Below are 22,990 nucleotides of genomic sequence, written 5' to 3' on the forward strand. Positions count from 1 at the left end.
AGACTACAGTACCAGTGTTAAACAAACATGCATTTATTCTGAGCAAATTACAATCTATGTTAGTTTTGAATTTTAAAAAATCATACAATATGGTTTAGAATATTAATTTAAATATGGTTTATCAAATTTTCCTATAGAAACCTAATAGTTACTCAAAATTAGTATTTAATTTTACCTATGACATTAATATTTCTAGGGGAATATTTAGAGAAATGTTTTTTCTAACATATGCATAAAATAAAATTTCTAGTATACCACATATTGGGCAAAAATAAAATTAAACTTTTCATTTTTGTGTACTAGTTTTTCTAGTAACTCTGGCTAATTAAGAAATAATAGTGATTAGAAATCCATAAGGATAAGAGTTTAATTAGATAAATGGTTCTCAAATATTCTTTGTTATAATTTATCCTCCAGTTCCTTTTAAAAAAGTTTTTCAGTTCTATACTAAAGACTTAGGACATAAAATATCTTTTCAGTGTTATTTTACACATGAAATTAAAAAATTCTAAAAACAGAATTATTATTAGCTTAAGAGCACACTATTGGAATAATGTCATTCTAAGTGTGCCTTCTTTCAAAAAAATGAAAATTCAGACAATTAAGACAACATGACTACACACAGAAGATGACAGTAAACACAGGGCAACTGAGTAGTAATGGGACAGTCAAGGGAAAAAACCATGGCTTTCAGTCAGTGGTGGCACAGATGTAAAATGGCTGACCTCAGACCATGTTATTTTGTTTAGAGTCACTTGCTGCCTCTATAAATGTCACTAATAGAGATCTTTTTCATGTAACATGATTCTAAAGGTTAACTTTCAACAATTAGACTTTTACCATAAAATAAAAAACAAACAGAAAGCCAAATAGCAACTCTCCTCTGAAAACAAAAAAACACAAGTTAACAAGCCAAGGTTTCAGAACTTCTTTTCATGAAACATATACTGTGGATTTTATTCTTAACTGCGTAGTTAATCTCTACTTGATTTTCAAAACCTGAAGAAAAAAGGAGACAGAATTCTCCAGGTAGCAACCCTTGAAATTATAAACTGCAACCCTGTACTACTTCTTAGCAATACAGCAGTCTTGAAATCAGTTAAAAATTATAAAATGCTTTTCAACAAAAGTGAACAGTAGAAAAGGATTATAAGGTACACTATGTCTTATTTTCCTTCTTCTATGTTTCAAAGAAAATATTATGCTGAATTTTCCTAGACAGACATCTCTCAAGTATAGGGCTATTTCTCATCTAGTGATTTAATGAACACTGAAATGCACTCAAATCTATCCTTCAATTCTCATCTATCCCAAAAGAACAAAAAAGAAACCCTGGGTTTTAAACAGTTGCTTTTATAAAAGCATCAAGAGTCTATGACTGTCTTTTACCTTATGTTTCCTATCGAGCCACAGTGTTTGTTCACTGCTGAATTAGCTGTTGATATCATCGTTATTACTGAATGGTAAAGGTAAGTTAAATATTTGATGGTTTGAAGAAGAATATGTTGATAAAGAACTTTTATGACAAAACTATAAATTGTTTGTATGTTTTTCTAAGAATAAGTAATCACATCTTAAATGAATTTAAGATGTAATTTCTTATTCTTTTGAATAGGGTAAATTGTTCAAATTAAAGCAATTTTTACATTTCTTTGTTTTTACGTGCCACTTTAAAAGGAATAAAAATCACATTCAACTCAGAAGTTTCTTTTCGTTACATAAGATCTGTTTCATACACATAAGTTATGAGTGTATATACTACTCTCTATTAAGGATCATGATGCTCATATCCCTAGAAAGTTTTATAAACACAACTCAGAGTGATTATAATTTCAAATCAAGGTCCTTAGAAAAGTTTAAGTACAGACATTTTATAATTTCTATAAATATTTAGGGACAGTCACTAACAATGTGTGGTTTTCTAAAAATCACATTTCTAGATAGCATTGTTTGATGTTAAAATCAACAATAGTCTGATTCTTTTTCCAGGAAAGTTATATTGCATCATGAGCCTGGTAGTAAATGTGGAGCTGAATCATCACTAATTCCAGAGCCAACAAATGAATTAATGCTCAGAAGAAAAATTATGGATAGATACAATGTACGAGGCAAGAAAGAATAAGGGGCAAGAAATACAACTAATTGTAATATGAAGAATATAATAAAGCATTAAAATTTGGAAAGAGTCATATTTATGGAATCTGTCAAGATCAGGGTAATTGTGAATTTAACTATATTCGTTTAGCTACTGGTACCTCTACCTAAGGAAAAAAAAGTAGCAACAACATTCAAAATCATTGATAATGCAATAAATATACTCAGAAATTCTGTATTTACAAATATTATCAATTGTCATGTCGAAATTCTCAACACCATTACAAAACAAGCAACAGTAAGGCAACATTCACTGATAGTAAAGTCAGCATGTGCTAAGTATCTTGCTAATTGTCTCATTTTTTATTTTTACCTCATGTAATTTCCACTACAACTCCATGACAGAGGTGCAGTTACTACTCTCAGTTTACAGATGGGGAGTTTAGGTAATCTGCTCAAGGTCACACAGGTGCTAAGTGGCTGGACTGAGAGCGAAGCCTAGGCTCAACTCTTAACCTCCATGGTCTTCAGACTCAAAATGTAACTGAGTCATTTACTTATAAAAATTTTGACCTTTTAAAGATCAAGTTTTGTTGAATGAAAAATAAGCCTTTTATTGTTCTATAAAACAGAAAAAGAACAGGTATTCTAAGCAGTTGGGAGAAGTTCAGAGCTCACAGTGTTCCTTATTTAAGGAACTGTACCATATTTAGGAGTCATTCAGCTACAAAGTATCACAGTGAAAATATTTCACAACTATTTCTCATTTGACTTAATTTCCATACCTTCCAGATGTATTCTTCAGTATGGCAAGAGCATCTGGATAACCATCCATGTTGTAGTCTCCAATATGAAGGGTAATTGGAATTGGTATTTCAGTTGGTCGTTGTTCATGCACAAATGGCACAAAACCCCAGAGTGTGCCCTTATTGCTAAAATCCTGTAGGACAGGAACCCACTGTGGATTAAGAGAAAAAAAATCAGATTTTATAGTCATTTTAGAAAAAAATTCACCATTTGTAAAACAAATGATCCACGAAAAGTCCTCAAGGTAAGCATCACCTTATTTAAGTTCTTTATCACTACAAAATGGTAGGGCACTATAATTTACTTTGATAAACAGGTAACTTACACTTTGGAAAAATATCATCTCCTTTAAAATTTATCACTAGTCATCTTTCTTTGAACTAGCTCACAGAGCCTTAGAAGGTTTTTCACAGAACCACAAAATCTTAGGATTGAACTGATGCTGATAATCATATACTTGAATTGCCATTTTAAAATGTGTTGAGTGGAAATACAACCTCAAATGAATATTTAAAAAATTACAATATCATGTAATACTGATGTCCTTTCGGAGGACCATCTCAGGAAGAATTAGAACATGACAGTCTCCCTTGTTCTCTTGCTTTGCCTCCTATACATGATGATGACTTTAGTCATCATTCTCAGAGCCAAGCAGCTCTGAGGCTTACCAAACAATACTAGCCCTAACAAGCTCTGCCTGCCCCAGAGAATGAGCTCTGTCACCAAAACAGCTGGAAGCTACATTTTAAATAAATTCTTTATCTCTATATTGATTATAACAAGAACACAGAGAATAGGATCATTTCAAAATGAGCTTTTGGAAATCCCTTTTTCTTGTGAATGCCCCAATCTTTACTTTTAATAACCTAATGCAAACTAAAAATCTGAAGAGTGGAAATCATCACATTAAAATTATAGATGTGCCCATAATTAGCTAAGAGCATGGATACTGGCACATAACCTGGAGATGTCCAAACAGAAGCAGGTGCAGCTGGCTTGAAATGACAGGAGGCCAAACATGCCTACAGATGTTTTTGTCCTTATAAGCAGGTGACTCATATATATAGCTCTAAGCTAGACTACATAAAAAGTGGCCTCTTGAAAAAGGTTTAGAACATAGGATATCCCAAACATTTTCTATGTTATCCAAAGAAAGCATAGTTTGCCAAGGAAAAAGCAAAAAAAGTGGCTTAACTACAAAGACAAATTTACAGAAAACGAGCCATTTTAAAAAACTGGTCTGCATCTTTAATAAATTTTTCAATCTTTCTTAAAGCAAAAGAGTATTATATAGCATCAAAATGTTTTAATGTTTCATGTGACTCTGAAAAAAACTGCTGGTCTTGTTTTGGAAGAGGATGAGAAATTTCACAAAATGCCAAGTTTTCACAAGTTTCTGAAGAGGTTGATAGTTTATTAATGAGGATAAAGTATTTCTGTTAAGGTAAATGTATTAAGGTCTAAGAAGTAAAATATTTTTCATTAATGTGACGTTCTTAACAGTCAAAAAAGAACTGTGACATTTATCTGCCCAGAGAGAACTGTGTAATTTGAAAATATTCTTACAGTAGTCTGTCACTTGAAGACAGGCTAATAATTACTAGGTTTACTTACAGCTATGAACCAATGATGAAGTGTGACTTGACCTAATATTTTCAATGATTCAAAACTTTAAAAAAGTTCAAGGTAATAAAGGTTATGGGTGTTAAGAGTTAAATGCTTTTAGAATGCTGACTGGAGGAAGATTTGTTTTCTTTAGTGTCTTAGTATAAAAAGTGATACTTCCTACCCATAAGGGCTAAAAAAATCAAAATGTAATTCTATCATTTATTACCCCCAAACAGAAAATATAACTCATTAATTCTACTACTATATTACTGGTTTCCATTCAGGTGCTGTCAATATGGAAAAAATCTCAATGTCATAACCTATCATTCCCACATTAATCCTCTGCTGTGATTAACAGATTCTAAATTATTTATCTACAAGCTACAGGTATAAAGTCGGCACGAGAGAATGAAACAGATTTAGATATCACAAATAAAAACAAGATTAGCCTTGAAAATAGGTATGATGTTCTTCTACATAACCCTTTATTATAGCTATAGTGTGCCTTACCATATTCCCAGCATATAAAAGGCTAACAGATCATTTAATTACAGGATCAAGAGTGGGTTTTCTTAACCAGAAATGATTATGCCACTACTTTTTTCTCTCAATAAACCAATAAAAATAGATTTAAATGCATTTCATTAAGTTAAAATAAGGAAGTAAATTTATTTTTGGTTTTTCTCTTTTCTGATTCTTCAGATACTTCTTCTAACCTCTGAAATTTTTTTCCAAGAACATAACTCTATTTACATTAAGAAACAAGTAGATATACCTGCTTTGTTCTGGATCTTGCTAAGTAAATGGTACTTTTCTGGCAGTTTTTATCTTCACAGCCTGGCAATAAGTGGTCCATGTTTCCATCTCCATCTGCCAAAAGAAACAGACACAAAATAGTGTTCTTGTATGACAGATTAAATTTCCTATTTGTTTAAACTCTGCATCAATCTAGATAAACTGAGGAATCTGATGCATGGCTTTGGAGTGAATGTGATTCAATTAAAAAAATTATTCTGGCCCTTACTGTCTATTACCTGGACCATGTCTTGTTTTAAATTGCTCACTCTTCTGTGGTTAAATATTTATCCAATGGTGGAAAAACTCCTCATTTCAGGCTTTGATGTTAAAATTATCAATTAAAAAAATGTAGCTTTTGACCTATTTACATAATTATCATCACTGCCACAGGAGAAAAATAAGCATGCAATAGTAACCCATTATTATGTGGCTTATTTTAAATGTCTTTACAGATAATTTATCTTTACACATACTTTTAAGTCTCTTTTATACAGCATAAACGTCAATTCAAGAGTTATAAAGCTTTCAGCAACTTAGATTCTAAAAAGCACCAATACATTTTTATCAATAAAGAGGCAAATGAAGGGAATACAGACGTCATTTCCAACTGACTGGTTTTTAAATAGCTGCACAATGTTCTGCAAAGACTTCTAGAGATGAGGTTACTGATGAACTTGGAGTCATTTCCTCTAGTGCTCCTTCCTATCGACTGTTCCCTACCTGATGAAGTTTACAGATTTTGATGTCCCAGAGCTAAATCTCTATGGGGACATTCACAAAATGGAGTAGTCATGAAGCTTTTAAATTTAGGGCCTAATTTTGTGTTGCTTTAATCACTGATTTATTTGCAATGGCTTAATGTTATCATTTAATATGTGCCTGAGGTAGTACCTTCACTTGGAAGGATATATAAGGTTTACCAATAAAAAAAGTCCATCCTTGCATAGGTTTAAATATTAAGAGAGATATATAACTGTAACAAGCCTATCAAGTCTCCAATAATGTATGCACAAAGAAAAAAAAAAATTTCAGGCTGTGTGGGATGAAAATCTAGCCAATGGAAGGTGACCTCAGCATGGAAAAGTAAAAGGCACAGCACAGTGAAAAATGAATTTCTTTCATTTAATTTCATAGTTTAATTACTTATGATCCTCATGGTTAATATTCTTTGTGATGACGAACGCTTAGAGGAGTATAACATTAAATAAAATAGTTGAATTAATAATGGAGAGTACAGAGAATACATGTAATATGACAGTATACACATTTGGACTACTGTGAAAAGTTGAGAGAGAGAGAAACAGCAACTCTAGGCAGGAATACTTGGAAAGGAGAAGGCTTTCCAAGGGCATAAACATATATCATAGCTTAAAAAAAAAAAAAAGGAGCTAGCCAAGAGAGAATTAAATGCAAAATGTGATATATAAACAGACTCTAGTAATATCATAGACTTCATTAAAAGCCAAACCATTTTACTGCAATTAATGTGGGACTAATCAGAAGAGCAACTACTAAGTCTCTGCCCTTCATTTTTACCCCAATGGCAAAATACTCAGATTAGATTTTGATGTACACTTTTCTTTTCTCCTAGTTTATTTTTCTTCCGAGTAGTTTCCTATTTCCCACAATTATTTTGACCATGACTTGGCTGATACTTAATGCTGGCAAATAACCTTCTGTTAAACATATAACTAACTCACGTCACAACATCATAATCATGCCTTTTAGTAGGAATTATCAGTAATATTTTATAGATATGGTCACAGAAATCTAGAACTCTATCAGAGAATGTGCTCATTGTGCTGACTCTAAGTGCTATTTTTTTGATGTTTAGGGTAAGTGGCAGAAAAGCTTTCTGAGAGCCCCACTTCACACGCAAAGGAAATTTTCTCTCTTAAAGGCAACAAACTTTTAAATCTTACATGTTACACTTAAAATTGCAATAATAAACATAGTAAAAGAATTCCTGTAAACACTTTAACCAGATTGACCTATTAACATTTTACCCCATTTATTTGATCTGTGAAATCAGTTTTTTTCTGAACCATAATTATATACGTTATAGCCCTTTACCCCTAAATACTTGAGTGTGTATTTCCTAGGAATAGAGATATTCTCTTAACCACAGTACAACTATCAATTCACACAGATACTTTTATCTATTGTACTATATTCTAATTTTGTCCATTGACGTAATAATGTCATTTGTAGCATTTTTGCCCCTATAACACAGGATCCAGTCTAGGAGTAGGAATTACATGTAGTCGTTATTTTTAGCCTTCTTTAATCTAGAATATTTTCTTTTTTTAAAAAAAATTTTATAGGTTTTTTCTTTTAAATAAATTTATTTATTTATTTATTTTTCTTTATTTTTGGCTGCATTGGTCTTCGTTGCTGTGCGCGGGCTTTCTCTAGTTGCAGTGATTGGGGCTACTCTTAGTAGCGGTGTGCAGGCTTCTCATTGCGGTGGCTTCTCTTGTTGTGGAGCACGGGCTCTAGGCGCATGGGCTTCAGTAGTTGTGGCACGCAGGCTCAGTCGTTGTGGCTCGCAGCCTCAGTAGTTGTGGCTCATGGGCTCTAGAGAGCAGGATGAGCAGTTGTGGCGCACAGGCTTAGTTGCTCTGTGGCATGTGGGATCTTCCCGGACCAGGGCTCGAACCGGTGGTCCCCTGCATTGGCAGGTGGAATCTTAACCACTGTGCCACCAGGGAAGTCCCTAGAATATTTTCATAGCCTTTTACAATCTGCGTATCTTTTTTTTTTTTTTTAACCTCGGACTACAGGAATCTTTTACTTTTCCAATAAGTTATTATACCTACAGAAGGAAGTAGTTTCAGAAAAATCAGTTTCACATGAGGCAGAGGCACAAGGCTAGGAACTAGTAATAAGCAAATTCTCTGAAAAACAATGAGACTAAGAGGAATGTCATGCTGACAGAGGTACCAGTCTGTGAACTTGGCACACATTCCTTAAAGAAGTCCCAGGAATTATTAACTACGGACTGCCTTCTCCTCAGAACTTCAGCCCATTATATATCTAGAGTTTTCTTAAAGGCTAAAATTCCTTCTCAAAGCCTCAACAGAAACTGTGACAGAAGGAATGGCATTTTGATTAACTCATTTCATAAAATGCAGTATAAAATTTGGCCTTTTGAATGGCAGACCAGTAGAGACTAAAGTACACACTAAACACATGTTAATTTCCATCTGATGTTAACCTTAGCCAAATTTCAAAAGAAATTCTCTTCTAAAACAGATAATTTTAATGAGATAGATTTAATGAGTCAAACTGATTTTCTGAAAAATTTTAATTTTAAAATCAAGAGAACACTAAAGTAAAGTCTTCATAAAAATGGATTATAATGAATTTTGGTATAATAATTTTTGTTTTTAATTAAGCAGAGGACAAAGAAGAAGATATACAAGAGAAAGGGTCACATTTATATTATGTTTCCTCTTAAACATTCATAACATTTTCAGTCTCATGAAATTAAATGACCTGTGGTATGGCTTAAGCAAATTACAGCTCATTGTTCTGGCCCCAGATTACCCATCAACTCTGTAAACCACAACTTCTCTAATGCAGTGATTCTCAAAGTGTGGTTCCCAGTCCCACAGCCTCAGCATCACTGGGGAACTTGTTAGAAATGTCGATTCTTATGCCTCTGTCCAGATCTAATGAATCAGAACCTCTAAGGGTAGGGCACAGCAATGCATATTTTCATAATCCCTCTGGTTGAAACGCTGGTCTTCCACTGACACCAGGGGGTGCTACACGTACCCTATTTCTGTCTTAATCATGCACCTCCATTAACGACAAACTTCTTTTGCTAATCAAATTCTACTATTCATTTAGGACTCAGTATGTATCTTGCTCCAGCCTCTTGAGACTGAATCCAAGTCACCTTTTGCAAATTTTTGTACCTCTTGGGCAGGTCAACTCATTATGGCAGCGAAACAAGTACTACTACATAAAATAATTGTTTTTGGTGAACGTCTTGCCACTCCATGAGAGTGTATGGAGATTTTAATGTAATGGTAAGAAGGTAGGACTAAGATCAGTTAGATTTAGATTTTTAACCTGGCTTAACTCCTAATAAGTAATTAGACATGTACTTTTGGGGAAAAAAATACTGAAAAATATTTTTAAAATATTAGGATTTGGGGAACAGGTACTTCTGTATTTTTTAGGACTGCTCAAGAAGTATTCAGGTTTTCAGAAATGTCTTTTTCCTACTCTTGTCCCCAGCTCCCCTCCACAGTGGCAACCACCATAGCAGTTTTTCTTGTGTATCCTTCACCACACAGGCTATGCATACACATATACTATATACAATTCTGTACAATTGTAGTGTACACTACACTTTTTGGTACCTTCAACTTTTGATTTAATATATCTTTGAGAGCATTCCACAGTGATAAATTTATATCTGCCTCATATATAGTATACATTTACATTTTATGGGTATATCTCAATATAGCCAATTCTCTACTGATGTACAAACACTGAGTTGTTTCCAATCTTCTGGTAATCAAAAAAATCCAACAATGAATAACTTTGCACATATAATATCTCATAGTTGAGAGATTATAGTATAAATTCCTAAAATGGAAATTACTGATTCAATGATTGTATGTAATTAAAATTTTTATTTTAATCTCCATAGAGGAGCAGTTTTCAAACTAGTCTCAAGAATCCTTTATACTCTTAAAGACTGAGGACCCCAATAAGCTTTGTTTATGTGGGTAATATCTGTGGGTATTTCTATGGGTATTAACTTGAAATTAAGACTAAGAAATATTTATATATTTAAGTGAAAATACAAACCATAAATATATCACATATAAACATAACTAATATTTTCATGAAAAATAACTGTTTTCCAAAACAAAGACATTTTGTGAGAAGAATGGGATTATCTGGCCTAGCAGAGAAAACCTGGATTTTCATACTGCTTTTGTATTCAATCTGTTGTTTTGGTTGACAAATATGAAAATATGTAGTTGGAGGAAGTATTTTAACAGCCTTTTCAGATAACTCTAATATTCTTCAATGCTATGATCAAAACTCAACAAGTGACAATTTCTTAAAAATTTCTTGCAATGAAGAATCTAAACCTGTTTCAATGAACATTTCTTACTCTGTTAATTAAAATCCAGTAGTCCATCTTGCACTTTGAATGGGTGTTTAACCAATGTATAACTTTGTAAAATCACACATCAAACATTTAGAAGACAGTGTTTCATTGAGTTATGTAGATTTTGCAAATGCTGAAACATTTCATTACACAATATAAAAAATTCAGATTCGTTAATATCACCACCAATCTCATCAAAAAAGTCTTTAGGTACTGAAAAGCTGTCAGCTCATGGTAGCAGATAAAAAAGTTTTCCCAAATTCCAATTTTTGCTTGAAAGATCAAATTTTATCATTGGCACCTTCCCATCAGTTGTTTTCTTGAAGTCTCAAGCTCATTTTGTTCATTGTAGAGAAAATGGCTACCAAATCCCCAAGTTTGAAAAACCATAGTTTGTCCGTCAGTTGTTTTTCAAGCAAAAAATGGTGAAAATGGTATTACATGAAAAAAAAAAAAGGAGTAAGTTCAGTTTGCAACTCAATCACACCAGTGTTTTTCATTAAGACGACCACCATACTCTGTGCAGAAGTGTTTTATGCATACGTCTTGTTTCCTGACAGTATTAAAAAGGTGTGTAGTCAAGGGTTGAGATCAAATAAAATTAATATTTTTTGCTTCATCAATAAACACTCTTAAGAGAAACTATTTTTCTTATTTTCTTTTTCTTTCTCTTCCTTCTTTATTTTAATACTGTGAGTATATGGTGGTGAAGAATACAATGAATGGTAATAAAGTTTGGTGCCACTGTTTTGATTTGTGCCAAATGGCAGCAGCTTTACACACCACTGCTTTCATATCATCATCAGTCAACAGGGTGAAAAAGGCAAATAATATCTCAGTGTTCTTATGAAGGTAATTTTGATCTTGTGGACCCCCTGAAAGAGTTGCAAGAAAACCTCTCCCCACCCCTTGGGATCCATACTTTGGACCACACTTTGAAAAACTTTGCCAGAAAGGTTGCACCAATAAGCAAATTATCAAATATTTTGATTTTTTGCCACTCTGATTAATGAAAATGGTATTTCATTGTGGTTTTAGTTTTCTTACTAATTATGGTGTTTGTCTTTTTAAAATTGAAGCATAGTGGATTTACAATATTATATTAATTTCAGGTGTACAACAGTGATTGAGTATTTTTATAGATTTTACTCCATTTAAAGTTATTGCCAAAATAAGGCTCTATTTTCCTGTGCTGTACAATATATCTTTGTTGATTAATTATTTTACACATAGTAGTTTGTGTCTCTTAATTCCATATCCCTATCACGCCTCGTGCACTTAGACTGGAAGAATTAATATTAAGATATCCATACTACCCAAAGCAATCTACAGAGTTAACACAATCCCTATCAAAATACCCATGACATTTTTCACAGAACTAGAACAAATAATCCTAAAATTCATATGGAACCACAAAAGACCCTGAATTACCAAAGCAATCTTGAGAAAAAAGAAGAAAGGTGGAGGCATCACGCTCCCTGACTTCAGACTATACTATAAAGCTACAGTAATCAAAATAGCATGATAGTGCACAATAAAAAGACACACAGATAAATGGAACAGAATAGAGAACCCAGAAATAAACCCACCTATCTATGGTCAATTAACCTACGACAAAGGATGTAAGAATATACAATGGAAAAAAAAAGTCTCTCCAGTAAGTGGTAATGGGAAAACTGGACAGCTATATATAAAAGGACAAGATTAGAATATTTCCTCACACCATTTATAAAAACAAACTCAAAATGGATTAAAGACCTAAATGTAAGACCTGAAACCAAAAAACTCCTGGAAGAGAACATGGGCAGAACACTCTTTGTTGGTCTTTTTTTTTGTCCTGCTGCTAATTTGTAGGAATCCTTTTAACATTAAGAAAATTATTATTTTGTCTGTGATTTACTAACACTTTCCTTTACAGCTTCTAGGTATTGCTAACAACTTAGTAAGGCTTTTCCAATTCGCAGTACTTTGGGACATTACTTTTACTTTGAAGTCTTAGATTCACCTGGAATTTATTTTAGCTTATGATGTGAGTTATGACTTTTTAACAGATGGATATATCCAGTTGTCTCACACCACTTACTGAATGATCTATCATTTTCAGAAAAGAAACTCAATTTCTCTTATATTATTTATCTTTATCTGTAAAATGATCAATAGGAACATAATTTGGCCACAGAAAGGGGTCATTGTGAGAATGAAATGTGGGGGAAATAACCTGGGGAAAATGACACAGCAGTAAACAATCATAAAGGAGTATATTATCCCTATATACTCCTTCTATCACTTGTGGTATGCTGTGTGTACTTAGGACAGTGGTATACTCTGTGTGGGTAGGTGGGCAAGAGAGTAAAAAAGCATAACTCCCAGAAGAATAGAGGGCTTTTTCTTCAGAGTGCTCACTTCCAGGACTCACTGTAATGCTTCCAGCAGGAAACACTGAAACATTTGATCATGAAAAATGAAAGCAATAATTTAGGATTTGATGAATGTTACTCCACAGATGGTGGAAAAAAACTGTAAGTAGATGGCTAAATATTTTGATCTATAACCTGGAACTCTGAGTTCAATAATAAAAATAAATCAGTGATTTCTGAATTATAGAGTAGAACACATCATGACAGCTCAAATGGGGAATAAGTCAAAATGACTCCTTCCACCATCTGGAAAATTTACTCATGGATGGCTATAGCATACACAAGATATAAATATTACAAGTCACACAACTAATTAATGGCAGAAGGTTCTAAACAGAATTCAAGGCTTTCTTTAACTTTTAAAATATGGGACCCAATGCTGAAAGATATCTATACAGAGTTTCTAAAACTGCATTTCTTGCCAAAATGGACCCAGAATGTAGGTAGAAGTAACAGCTTTTCCATTACATTTGTCAAGAGACATGCAAGACATATGACAGAGAATGTATTCATATATTCTATATTTTTTGTTATTCATTAATATAAAATTGGAAATACACATACTAAAAAAAAAATTTCCTGTTCACTTCCACTATAATACAGTAAGTCCCCTATATGAACCTTCAAGTTGTGAACTTTCAAAGATGCGAACATGTATTCTATCAATGTCAGGCGTGAGTGAAATTGCAGCTTGCCGTCTGTCTCCTTTTGCTGAGGATCCTTCAGCTCTACCATCTCCCAGCTCCTCTCCCTCCTCCAGTCAGTAACTCTTCTTGCCTGTTCACTCAATGCCAGCCCCTGTACGCCAGCTGTTGTACTGTACTACTGTACTTTTCAAGGTACTGTACTGTAAGATTAAAAATGTTTATTATTTGTTTGTTTTTATATAATTATTGGTGTGAAAAGTATTATAAACCTATTACAGTACAGTAGTATATAGCCGATTGTGTTAGTTGGGTACCTAGGCTAACTTTGTTGGACTTACGAACATATTAGACTTATCAATAATGTCTTCTTAGAATGGAACTCGTTCGTATGTAGGGGACTTACAGTATATGAAGTATATCACTTAATATTTTCCCGAAGAACACATCCTTAATGTAAGAGACATTATTGGCACAGAAATACATTGAATATGATATAAAAACGATTACATTACAGCAGCCAGATTAGATTCTTTGGGGAAATAAAATTCAGACTTTTAAAATAAATGATGAATAGTATAAAAAAATAGGGGGCATGCACGGAAATGTTTGATTTCTTTTTTTTTTCAATGCTCATGAACCAAACTGTGACAATAAGAAACAGGTGCTATAAAACACACATATGCACACACAGGAAAAGAAGAACATGTCACCTTATCATCTGGAAGGTACAAATTTCCTTTCTTCAAAATATTCATTTTTAAATAACATAAACTGCAGATTTATGAATACATATATAAGTTTGCTTATTTTTCTTCAGATTTTAAATAGCATCCAGGTTGACTTTCAAGTTACGCTCATATAAATATATATTAATATACTTAGGTGATTAAAGACGAGTCTACAGAGTGCCAGGGCCTTAACAGAACTCAGTGGTAAGAAACACATATTGTGAAGGAATATGAACATGATCAGAACGGAAATATTGTAGTTCTTTAATAAGATGCTGCTGGTTCCTAACAGACCTGGTAATGCTGGAAATTTTGAGGTGGGGTCAAGGATATAGAAAGTTAACTGAATTTGTTTTAACATAGGTTTAGGGTTTGTGAGTAGCTGGTCATGAAATAGAACTTTCATGATGACTTCTTTTTCTCTTGCAAGTCTAATAACTGTTCTTTTTGAAATGATAAAATATTTTTCATTGTCAATTTTAGCACCTAAATATCCATCAGGTTTCAATAATGTCTCCAGGATACCATCTACTGATGCTTTTCTGCTTTGTTGAATATACTGATTCTTTGACTACTATGTTTTAATAATTCTTTTCCTAATTAAGGATATAAAGCAAACTAATGATGTATTTATTCAACTTCCTGTTCTGAGATCCTCCTGCTCTATTATGTGGATAGAGGTAAAAGCCAACTGTTTTAGTGAGTGAAGAGGTAACGGGTGAAGAGGCCAAAATCAGCCCACTCATCAGTGGGTAAAGGATGGTAGAAATGTCTCCTAAATATTCTTATGTGGCAATGCCTTGTTTATTTTACTTTTAGAAGCTGGGAAGAGGGTGAAGAGAAGGTTGGATTAGATTATTCTCAAGTAGTGGGATTGCTGGGTCATATGGTAGTTCTGTTTTTAGTTTTTTAAGGAACCTCCATACTGTTCTCCATAGTGGTTCTATCAGTTTACATTCACACCAACAGTGCAGGAGGGTTCCCTTTTTACCACACTCTTTCCAGCATTTACTCTTTTTAGATTTTTTGATAATGGCCATTCTGAATGGTAGAATTGAGTGTTTACTATGTTCAAAACATTGTTATAAGTTTTATACTTGTATTATCTCCTTTAAACTTCATAAAACCCCTATTGTGTTATTATCCTATACTATTTCCCCCATTTAACAGAAGAAGAAACAGGTACCAAGAGGTTAAGTCTTTTAAAGTCTTTATTGAATTTGTTACAATATTGCTCCTGTTTCATGTTTTTGTGTTTTTGGCTTCAAGGCATGTGGGATCTTAACTCCTTGACCAGGGATCAAACCCACACCCCCTGCTTTGGAAGGCAAAGTCTTAACCAATGGTCCTCCAGGGAAGTCTTAGGTTCTTAAATGTAATCCCCATGGTAACACAAACACACAAAATCTACAAAATATATGCAGAAGAATATGAGAAGGGAAGCAAAATAGTTCACTACAAGTCAACTAACAAAAAAGAAAGAAATGAGGACATTTCTTCATGGATTAAACTCTCCAATCAAAAGGCAGAGACTGGCAGAATGGATTAAAAAAAAAAGAGGTCTATTTATAAGCTATTTACAAGAGACACGGTGTAGATCCAAAGTCACAAATAGGTTGAAAGTGAAAGAACTGAAGAAGATATTCCATGCAAATAGTAACCAAAGTGAGCTGGGGATGCCACCTTAGTATCAGAGAAAATAAACTTTAAGTAAAAAAAACTGGCAAGAGACAAAAAAGGATATTATATATTGACAAAAGGGTCAATTCATCAAGAAGATATAACAAATGTAAGCATATATACACCAAAAAGCAGAGCCTCAAAGTATATGAATCAATCACTCACAGAACTGAAAGGAGAAACAGAGTTCTACAATAATAGTTGGAGACTTCAATACCCCACTTTCTGTAATGCAGAACATCTAGACAGAAGATTAAAAAGAAAATAGAGTACTTAAACAACACTAAAAAGCCGACTAGACCTAATTGACATGTATAAAACACTGATCAACAACAGCAGAATGTACATTCCCCTCAGGTGCACATGGAACATTCTCCAGGGTAGATCAAAAGTTATTCCACAAAACAAGTCTCAATAAATTTAATAAAACTGAAATCATACATAGTATATTCTCTGGCTGCAATGAAATGAAGCTAGAATTCAATACCAGAATGAAACAAATATTCACAAATACATGAAAATTAAATGACATACTTGCAAATAATTAATGGGTCAAAGAAGAACCAAAAGGGAAATTAGAAAACAGTTAATGAGATGAATGAAAATAAAAAGACAACGTATTCAAAGTTATGGGATACAGTGAAAGCAGGGCTCAGAGGTAATTATATCTGTAAATTATTTATTTATTTGTTTGTTTAAATTGAGACTTTTTAAAAAAGAGTAGTTTCAGGTTCACAGCAAAATCGAGGGGAAGATATAGTTAATATATCTCTTGCCCTCACACGTTCATAGCCTCCCCCATTATCAACATCTCCCTTTAGAGTGGTACATTTGTGACACTTGATGATCCTACACACCATAATTACCCAAAGCCCATAGTTTACATTAGGGTTCAGTCTTGGTGTACATTCTATGAGTTTCGACAAATGTATAATGACATGTAGCCATCATTATGATATCATACAGCGTATTTTCACTGTCCTAATAATCCTTGGTGCTCTGCCAATTCATCCCTCCATCCCCCAATCCTGGCAATCACTGATCTTTTTTACTGTCTCCTATAGTTTTGCCTTTTCCAGAATGCCATATAATTGGAACTGTACAATATGTAGCCTTTTCTGATTGGCTTCTTTCACTTAGTAATATGCATTTAAGGTTCCTCCATGGCTTTTAATCACTTGAAATAGCTGTAAATTTAATGCCTACATTAAAAAGTAAGAAAGATCTGAAATCAATGAATTAAGTATATACCTTGATGAATTAGAAAAAAAGTGAACTAAAACTAAAGCAAGAAAAAGAAAGAAAATAGTAATAACTATAGTGTAGATAAAGAAAAGAGAGGATAGAAAAGAGAATCAATAAAACTAAAAGTTGCTATTTTGAAAACATCAAAAGAATTTACAAACCTGTAGCTAGACTGAAAAAGGAAAAAGAGCAAAGATGCAAATCACTAACATCAGGAATGAAAGTGGGTACATAATTGCTGCCTTTAAAGAAATAAAAAGCAGTATAAGAGAATAGTTTAAAAAACTGTAATGCCAAGAAATCAGATAATCTAGATGAAATGGACAAATTCTTAGAAACACACAAATTACCAATCTGACTCAAGAAGAGGTAGAAAATCTCAACAGATCTATAACGAGTAAAAAGATTGAATCATTAATCAAAAATTTCACAACTAAGAAATCCAAGCAGATAGCTTCTCTGGATTTAAATTAGTATTTAAAGAAGAATTAGCACCATATTCTCAAACTCTTTCAGAAAACAGAAGATGAGAGAACACTTTATAATTCATTCTATGAGGCCAACATTATCCTGATACGAAAGTCAGATAAAGACAAAAAGGGAAAATAATTACACACCAGTATTTATTATAGTAAGTCCCCTACATACGAATGAGTTCCGTCTGAGAGCACGACTGTATAAGCCCAACAAAGTTAGCCTAGGTACCCAACTAACACAATCAGTTAAATAGTACTGTACTGTAAGATTAAAAATGTTTTCTTTGTTTTTCTGTTTCTTTGTTTTTTATGTTATTATTGTGTGAAAATTACTATAAACTTATTACAGTACAGTACCTTGAAAAACAGCTAGCACACAGAGGCTGGCATCAAGTGAACAGGCAAGAAGAGTTACTGACTGGAGGAGGGAGAGGAGGTGGGAGATAGGAGAGCTGAAGGATCGTCAGCAATAGGAGATGGAGGGCAAGCTGCAATTTCAGTCACACCTGATGTTGATGGCACAGGTTCTGGTTCCATGCTGGATTCAATTCGATCTACCCTCTTGAAAAAACGATCCAGTGATGTCTGAGTAGTAGCTCTTTTTTCTCCTCACAGATGACATGGTAGCACTGGATTGCATTCTAAATGGCTGCACAACTATTGTGTACCGTTCTGCATTCAGGTCCTGTGCCTCAAAAACTAACACTGCCTCCTCAAGTGAAGAAAATCCCCTTGCTGTTACCTCCGTCGTGAATCTCGTCAGTTCTTCAGTTACTTCTTCTTCCTCTTGTCTCTCTTCGTCCTTACTCTGAGCCTCCAATTCTATCAGGTCTTCATTAGTAAGCTTCTTGTGTTGCACAGCAAGGAGTTCAGGGAAGTTGTCCTCTCGCAGATCTAGCTCCAGCTTCTTGCTGACGTTCACTAAGTTGCTGAAGACCTCTTTGGACTCCTCATCCACCTTCTCAAATGCACAAAAATCGTGAACAAACTGCCGGCAAAGGTTCTTCCAAAGTCCATTCATGGTGATGGCCTTAACCTCATGCCAAGAAAAGTCAGTGTTTTTTATGGCCTTGTAGATGTTATAGTCCTTCCAAAACTGTCACAACATTGTTCCTGATTTATCACTCGCCTTTACTGCCTGACTAAAAGTGTGACATAAATAGTATTTCTTGAAAGTTGCTATTAACTCCCTGGTCCATAGGCTGGATGAGCGACGTAGCATTCGGTGGCAGATGCACAACTTTGATGTTGGGATGAAAGCAGTCCATGAATAGGGGCTGGCCTGGAGAACTGTTGAGTAGCAAAAGCATGTTGAATGGGACATCCTTCTCTAAGCAATATTTCTCTACCTCCAGGATGAAGTAGTGGAAAAACCAGTCCTGGAAAATGGCCTGTGTAGGCCAGGCTTTGGGGATACTCTTCCACACAACAGGAAGAGAGCCCTTGGCTATGTTTTAAAGGGCTCTTGGGTTCTCTGAATGATAAACTAAGAAAGGCTTCATCTGCCTATCACCAGAAGCACTGCCACCAAACAACAGAGTTAGCCTATTCTTTGCTGCTTTATAGCCTGGCATCAACTTTTCCTCCTTACTGATGTAACTTCAATCTGGCATCCTCTTCCAGTACAGTGCTGTCTCATCGACATTAAAAACCTGCTTGGGTAAATACATGCTTTCGCTGCTTCACCACTTACTTTTATGTTGTGAAGGTACTTTTATGTTGTGAAGGTTGTCTCTAGCCTTGAACCGATTAAACCAGCCATGGCTGGCATTAAAAGATGCGCCCTCTGATTCTTCACTGTGTTTCTTCTTCAAGTCTTCATAAAAGCTTTTAGCTTTCTCTTGAATCAGCATTAAGCTGAGCAGGACTCGACGCTGATGCTGATCCTGCATCCATATACTGAGAAGTTTCTCCATCTCCTCCATCACTTTTCCATGCTTCTTTGATATTATTGTCGACATCATTGGCACAGCAGACGTCACATGTTCTATGATCTTGTTCTTGTTCTTTAGAATCGTGCCAATGGTTGAACAATACATGTTATGAGAATGAGTGATGTCTGCCATCTTTTTGCCTAGCTCTACTCTCTTAATTATTTTCACTTTTGTTTCCAATGATATTGCTTGGTGCTTCTTAGCAGTACCAGCTACATCACCATTGCTTTTATGTTTGCTTCCAGACATCCTGGGCTTGAAATAATGGTACTGTACTACTTACTGTACTCTATACAGTACTGTATAGTAGAGTACACAAAAGCACAACCACTTGTAGAGGATGTATGTACATGACAATGTATGCCAAACACATGAATCAACTTACATGACTGGACATGCAAACACACGTTCGCATCTTTGAAAGTTTGCAACGAGAAGGTTCATATGTAGCGGACTTACCGTATATACGATAAAATACTTTTCAGCTATAAAAAGAAGGAATTTCTGCCATTTCCAACAACATGGTTGGACCTGGAGGGCATTATGCTAAGTGAAATAAGTCAGATGGAGAAAGACAAATACCATATGATCTCACTTACATGTGGAATCTAAAAGAAAGCTGAACTCAGAGATACAGAGAACAGTTTGGTGGTTGCAAGAGGTGGGGGATGTGTGAAATGGATGAAGGTGCTCAAAAGGTATAAACTTGCAGTTATAAATAAGTCCTGGGAACGTAATGTGCAGCATGGTGACCATAGTTAACAATATTGTATTGTTTACCTGAAAGTTGCTTAGAGAGTAGATCTTAAAAGCTCTTATGTGTGTATATATATATATCAAATCATTATGTTGTACACCTAAAACTAATACAATGTCATATGTCAATTATATATCAATTAAAACAAAAAACACCATAATATGGTACTGGCATAAGGACAGACACATAGACCCATGGAACATAACTGAGACAGAAATAAACACAAATATCCATGGACAACTGACAAGGATGCTAAGTCCATTTGATGGGGAAATAATAGTCTCTTCAATAGATGGTGCTGGGGTAACTGGGTTTCCACATGCAAAGAAATCAACTGGATCTCTAACTCACATCATGTACAAAAATTAACTAAAAATGAATTGACCTAAATATAAGGCACTAATGAAAGGCCTCAGGTGGTGGAGTAGAAGAATGTGAGCTCACCCCTTCTTATGAAAAAACCAAAATCACTGTCACAGAACAGAATAAAGAAAAAAGATATTATACAGAATGAAGTAAGTCAGAAAGGGAAAAACAAATATTATAATATTAACACATATATGTGGAATCTAGAAAAATGGTACAGATGAACCGGTTTGCAGGGCAGAAATTGAGACACAGATGTAGAGAACAAATGTATGGACACCAAGGGGGGAAAGTGGGGGGTTCGGGGTTCGGGATGGGATGAATTGGGAGACTGGGATTGAAATATATACACTAATATGTATAAAATAGATAACTAATAAGAACCTACTGTAGAGCACAGAGAACTCCACTTTGCTGTACATTAGAAACTAACACAACACTGTAAAACAACTATACCCCAATTACAAAAAAAAGAATTAAAAGAAATGAAGACAGTCTAAGAGACCTCTGGGACATTAAACACACCAACATTCGCATTATATGGGTCCCAGAAGGAAAAGAGAGAGAAAAAGAACCTGAGAAAATATTTGAAGACATAATAGCTGAAAACTTCCCTAACATGGGAAAGGAAACAGTCACCCAAGTCCAGGAAGTAAAGAGAGTGCCAGGCAGGATAAACCCAAGGAGAAACAAACCGAGACACATAGTAATCAAATTGACAAAAATTAAAGACAGAAAAAATATTAAAAACAACAAGGGAAAAGTAACAAATAACTTATAAGGAACTCCCATAAGGTTACTGGATGATTTCTCAGCAGAAACTCTGCAGGCCAGAAGGGAGAGGCATGATATATTTAAAGTGATGAAAGGTAAGAACCTACAACCAAGAACACTCTACCTAGCAAGGCTCTCATTTAGATTTGATGGAGAAGTCAAAAGATTTGCAGACAAGCAAAAGCTAAGAGAATTCAGCACCACCAGACAAGCTCTGCAACAAATGCTAAAATTAATTCTCTAAGTGGAAAACAAAAGGTTACTACTAGAAACAAGAAAATTAGGAATGGAAGAGAGCACCATGTAAAGGCAAATATAAAGTAAAGGTAGGAATCATCTAAATACAAATATGATACCAAAACCAGCAACTATGAGGAAAGCACAAATGCAGGATGTTGGAAATGCATTTGAAATTAAAAGACTAGCAATTTAAAACAATCCTGTTTATATATAGACTGCTATATCAAAATCTCTTGGTAAATGCACACTGAAAATCTACAATAGATACACACAACAAAGAGAGAAAGGAATCCAAACACAACACTAAATAAAGTTAGTCATCAAATCCCAAGAGAAGAGAACAAAGGAGGAAGGGGAAGGAAAAAGACATACAAGAACAAATCCAAAACAATTAAGAAAATGATAACAGGAACATACATATTGATTATTACCTTAAATGTAAATGAGTTAAATTCTTCAACCAAAAGACACAGACTGGCTGAATGGATACAAAACAAGACCTGGAGACATACTGTCTATAAGACACCCACATCAGATCTAGGGATAGAGACAGACTGAAATTGAGGGGATGCAAAAAAGGTATTCCATGGTAATGGAAATCAAAAGGAAGATGGAGTAGCAATACTCATATCAGACAAAATGGATGTTAAAATAAAGACTGCTACAAGAGACAAAGAAGGACGCTACATAATGATCAAGGGATCAATCCTAGAAGAAGACATAACAATTGTAAATATTTATGCACCCAACATAGGAACACCTCAATACATAAGGCAAATACTAACAGATAAAAGGAGAAATTGACAGTAACACAGTAATAGTAAGGTAATATAACACCCCACTTTAATCAATGGACAGATAATCCAGACAGAAAATGAATAAGGAAACACAGGCCTTAAATGACACATTAGAGCAGATGGACTTAATAGATATTTATAGAGCATTCCATCCAAAAGTAGCAGAATACACATTCTTCTCAAGTGCACATGGAACATTCTCCAGGATTTATCACATGCTGAGCCACAAAGTGAGCCTTGGTAAATTTAAGAAACTGAAATCATATCAAGCATCTTTTTCGACCTCAAAGCTATGAGATTAGAAATCAACTACAAGAAAAAAATTGTAAAAAAACACAAACACGTGGAAGTTAAACAATATGCTACTAAACAACCAATGCATCACTCAAGAAATCAGACAGGAAATAAAAAAAGATCTCGAGACAAGTGAAAACGAAAGCACAAAGATACAAAACCTATGGGATGTAGCAAAAGCAGTTCTAAGA

The 22,990-nt window shown here is 34.3% G+C and overlaps 1 protein-coding gene across 3 annotated transcripts in view; it reads right to left on the bottom strand.

Moving 5' to 3' along the window:
• The window catches only part of ITFG1 (integrin alpha FG-GAP repeat containing 1), a 232,780-nt gene that overhangs the window by 112,552 nt on the left and 97,238 nt on the right, over positions 1 to 22,990 (bottom strand). For all 3 annotated transcript variants that reach the window (XM_027092142.1, XM_027092144.1, XM_027092143.1), the window contains exons 9-10: positions 5,285 to 5,379; positions 2,880 to 3,052 (exon numbers count right to left, since the gene is read on the bottom strand). In XM_027092142.1, the coding sequence (XP_026947943.1) occupies positions 2,880 to 3,052; positions 5,285 to 5,379 (268 nt within the window). The remainder of the gene's footprint in view (positions 1 to 2,879; positions 3,053 to 5,284; positions 5,380 to 22,990) is intronic.

This window comes from Aethalodelphis obliquidens, unplaced genomic scaffold, assembly GCF_003676395.1.
Source record: "Aethalodelphis obliquidens isolate GAN/ISIS:26980383/991018 unplaced genomic scaffold, ASM367639v1 scaffold75, whole genome shotgun sequence".
NCBI classification, from domain to species: Eukaryota; Metazoa; Chordata; class Mammalia; order Artiodactyla; family Delphinidae; genus Aethalodelphis; species Aethalodelphis obliquidens.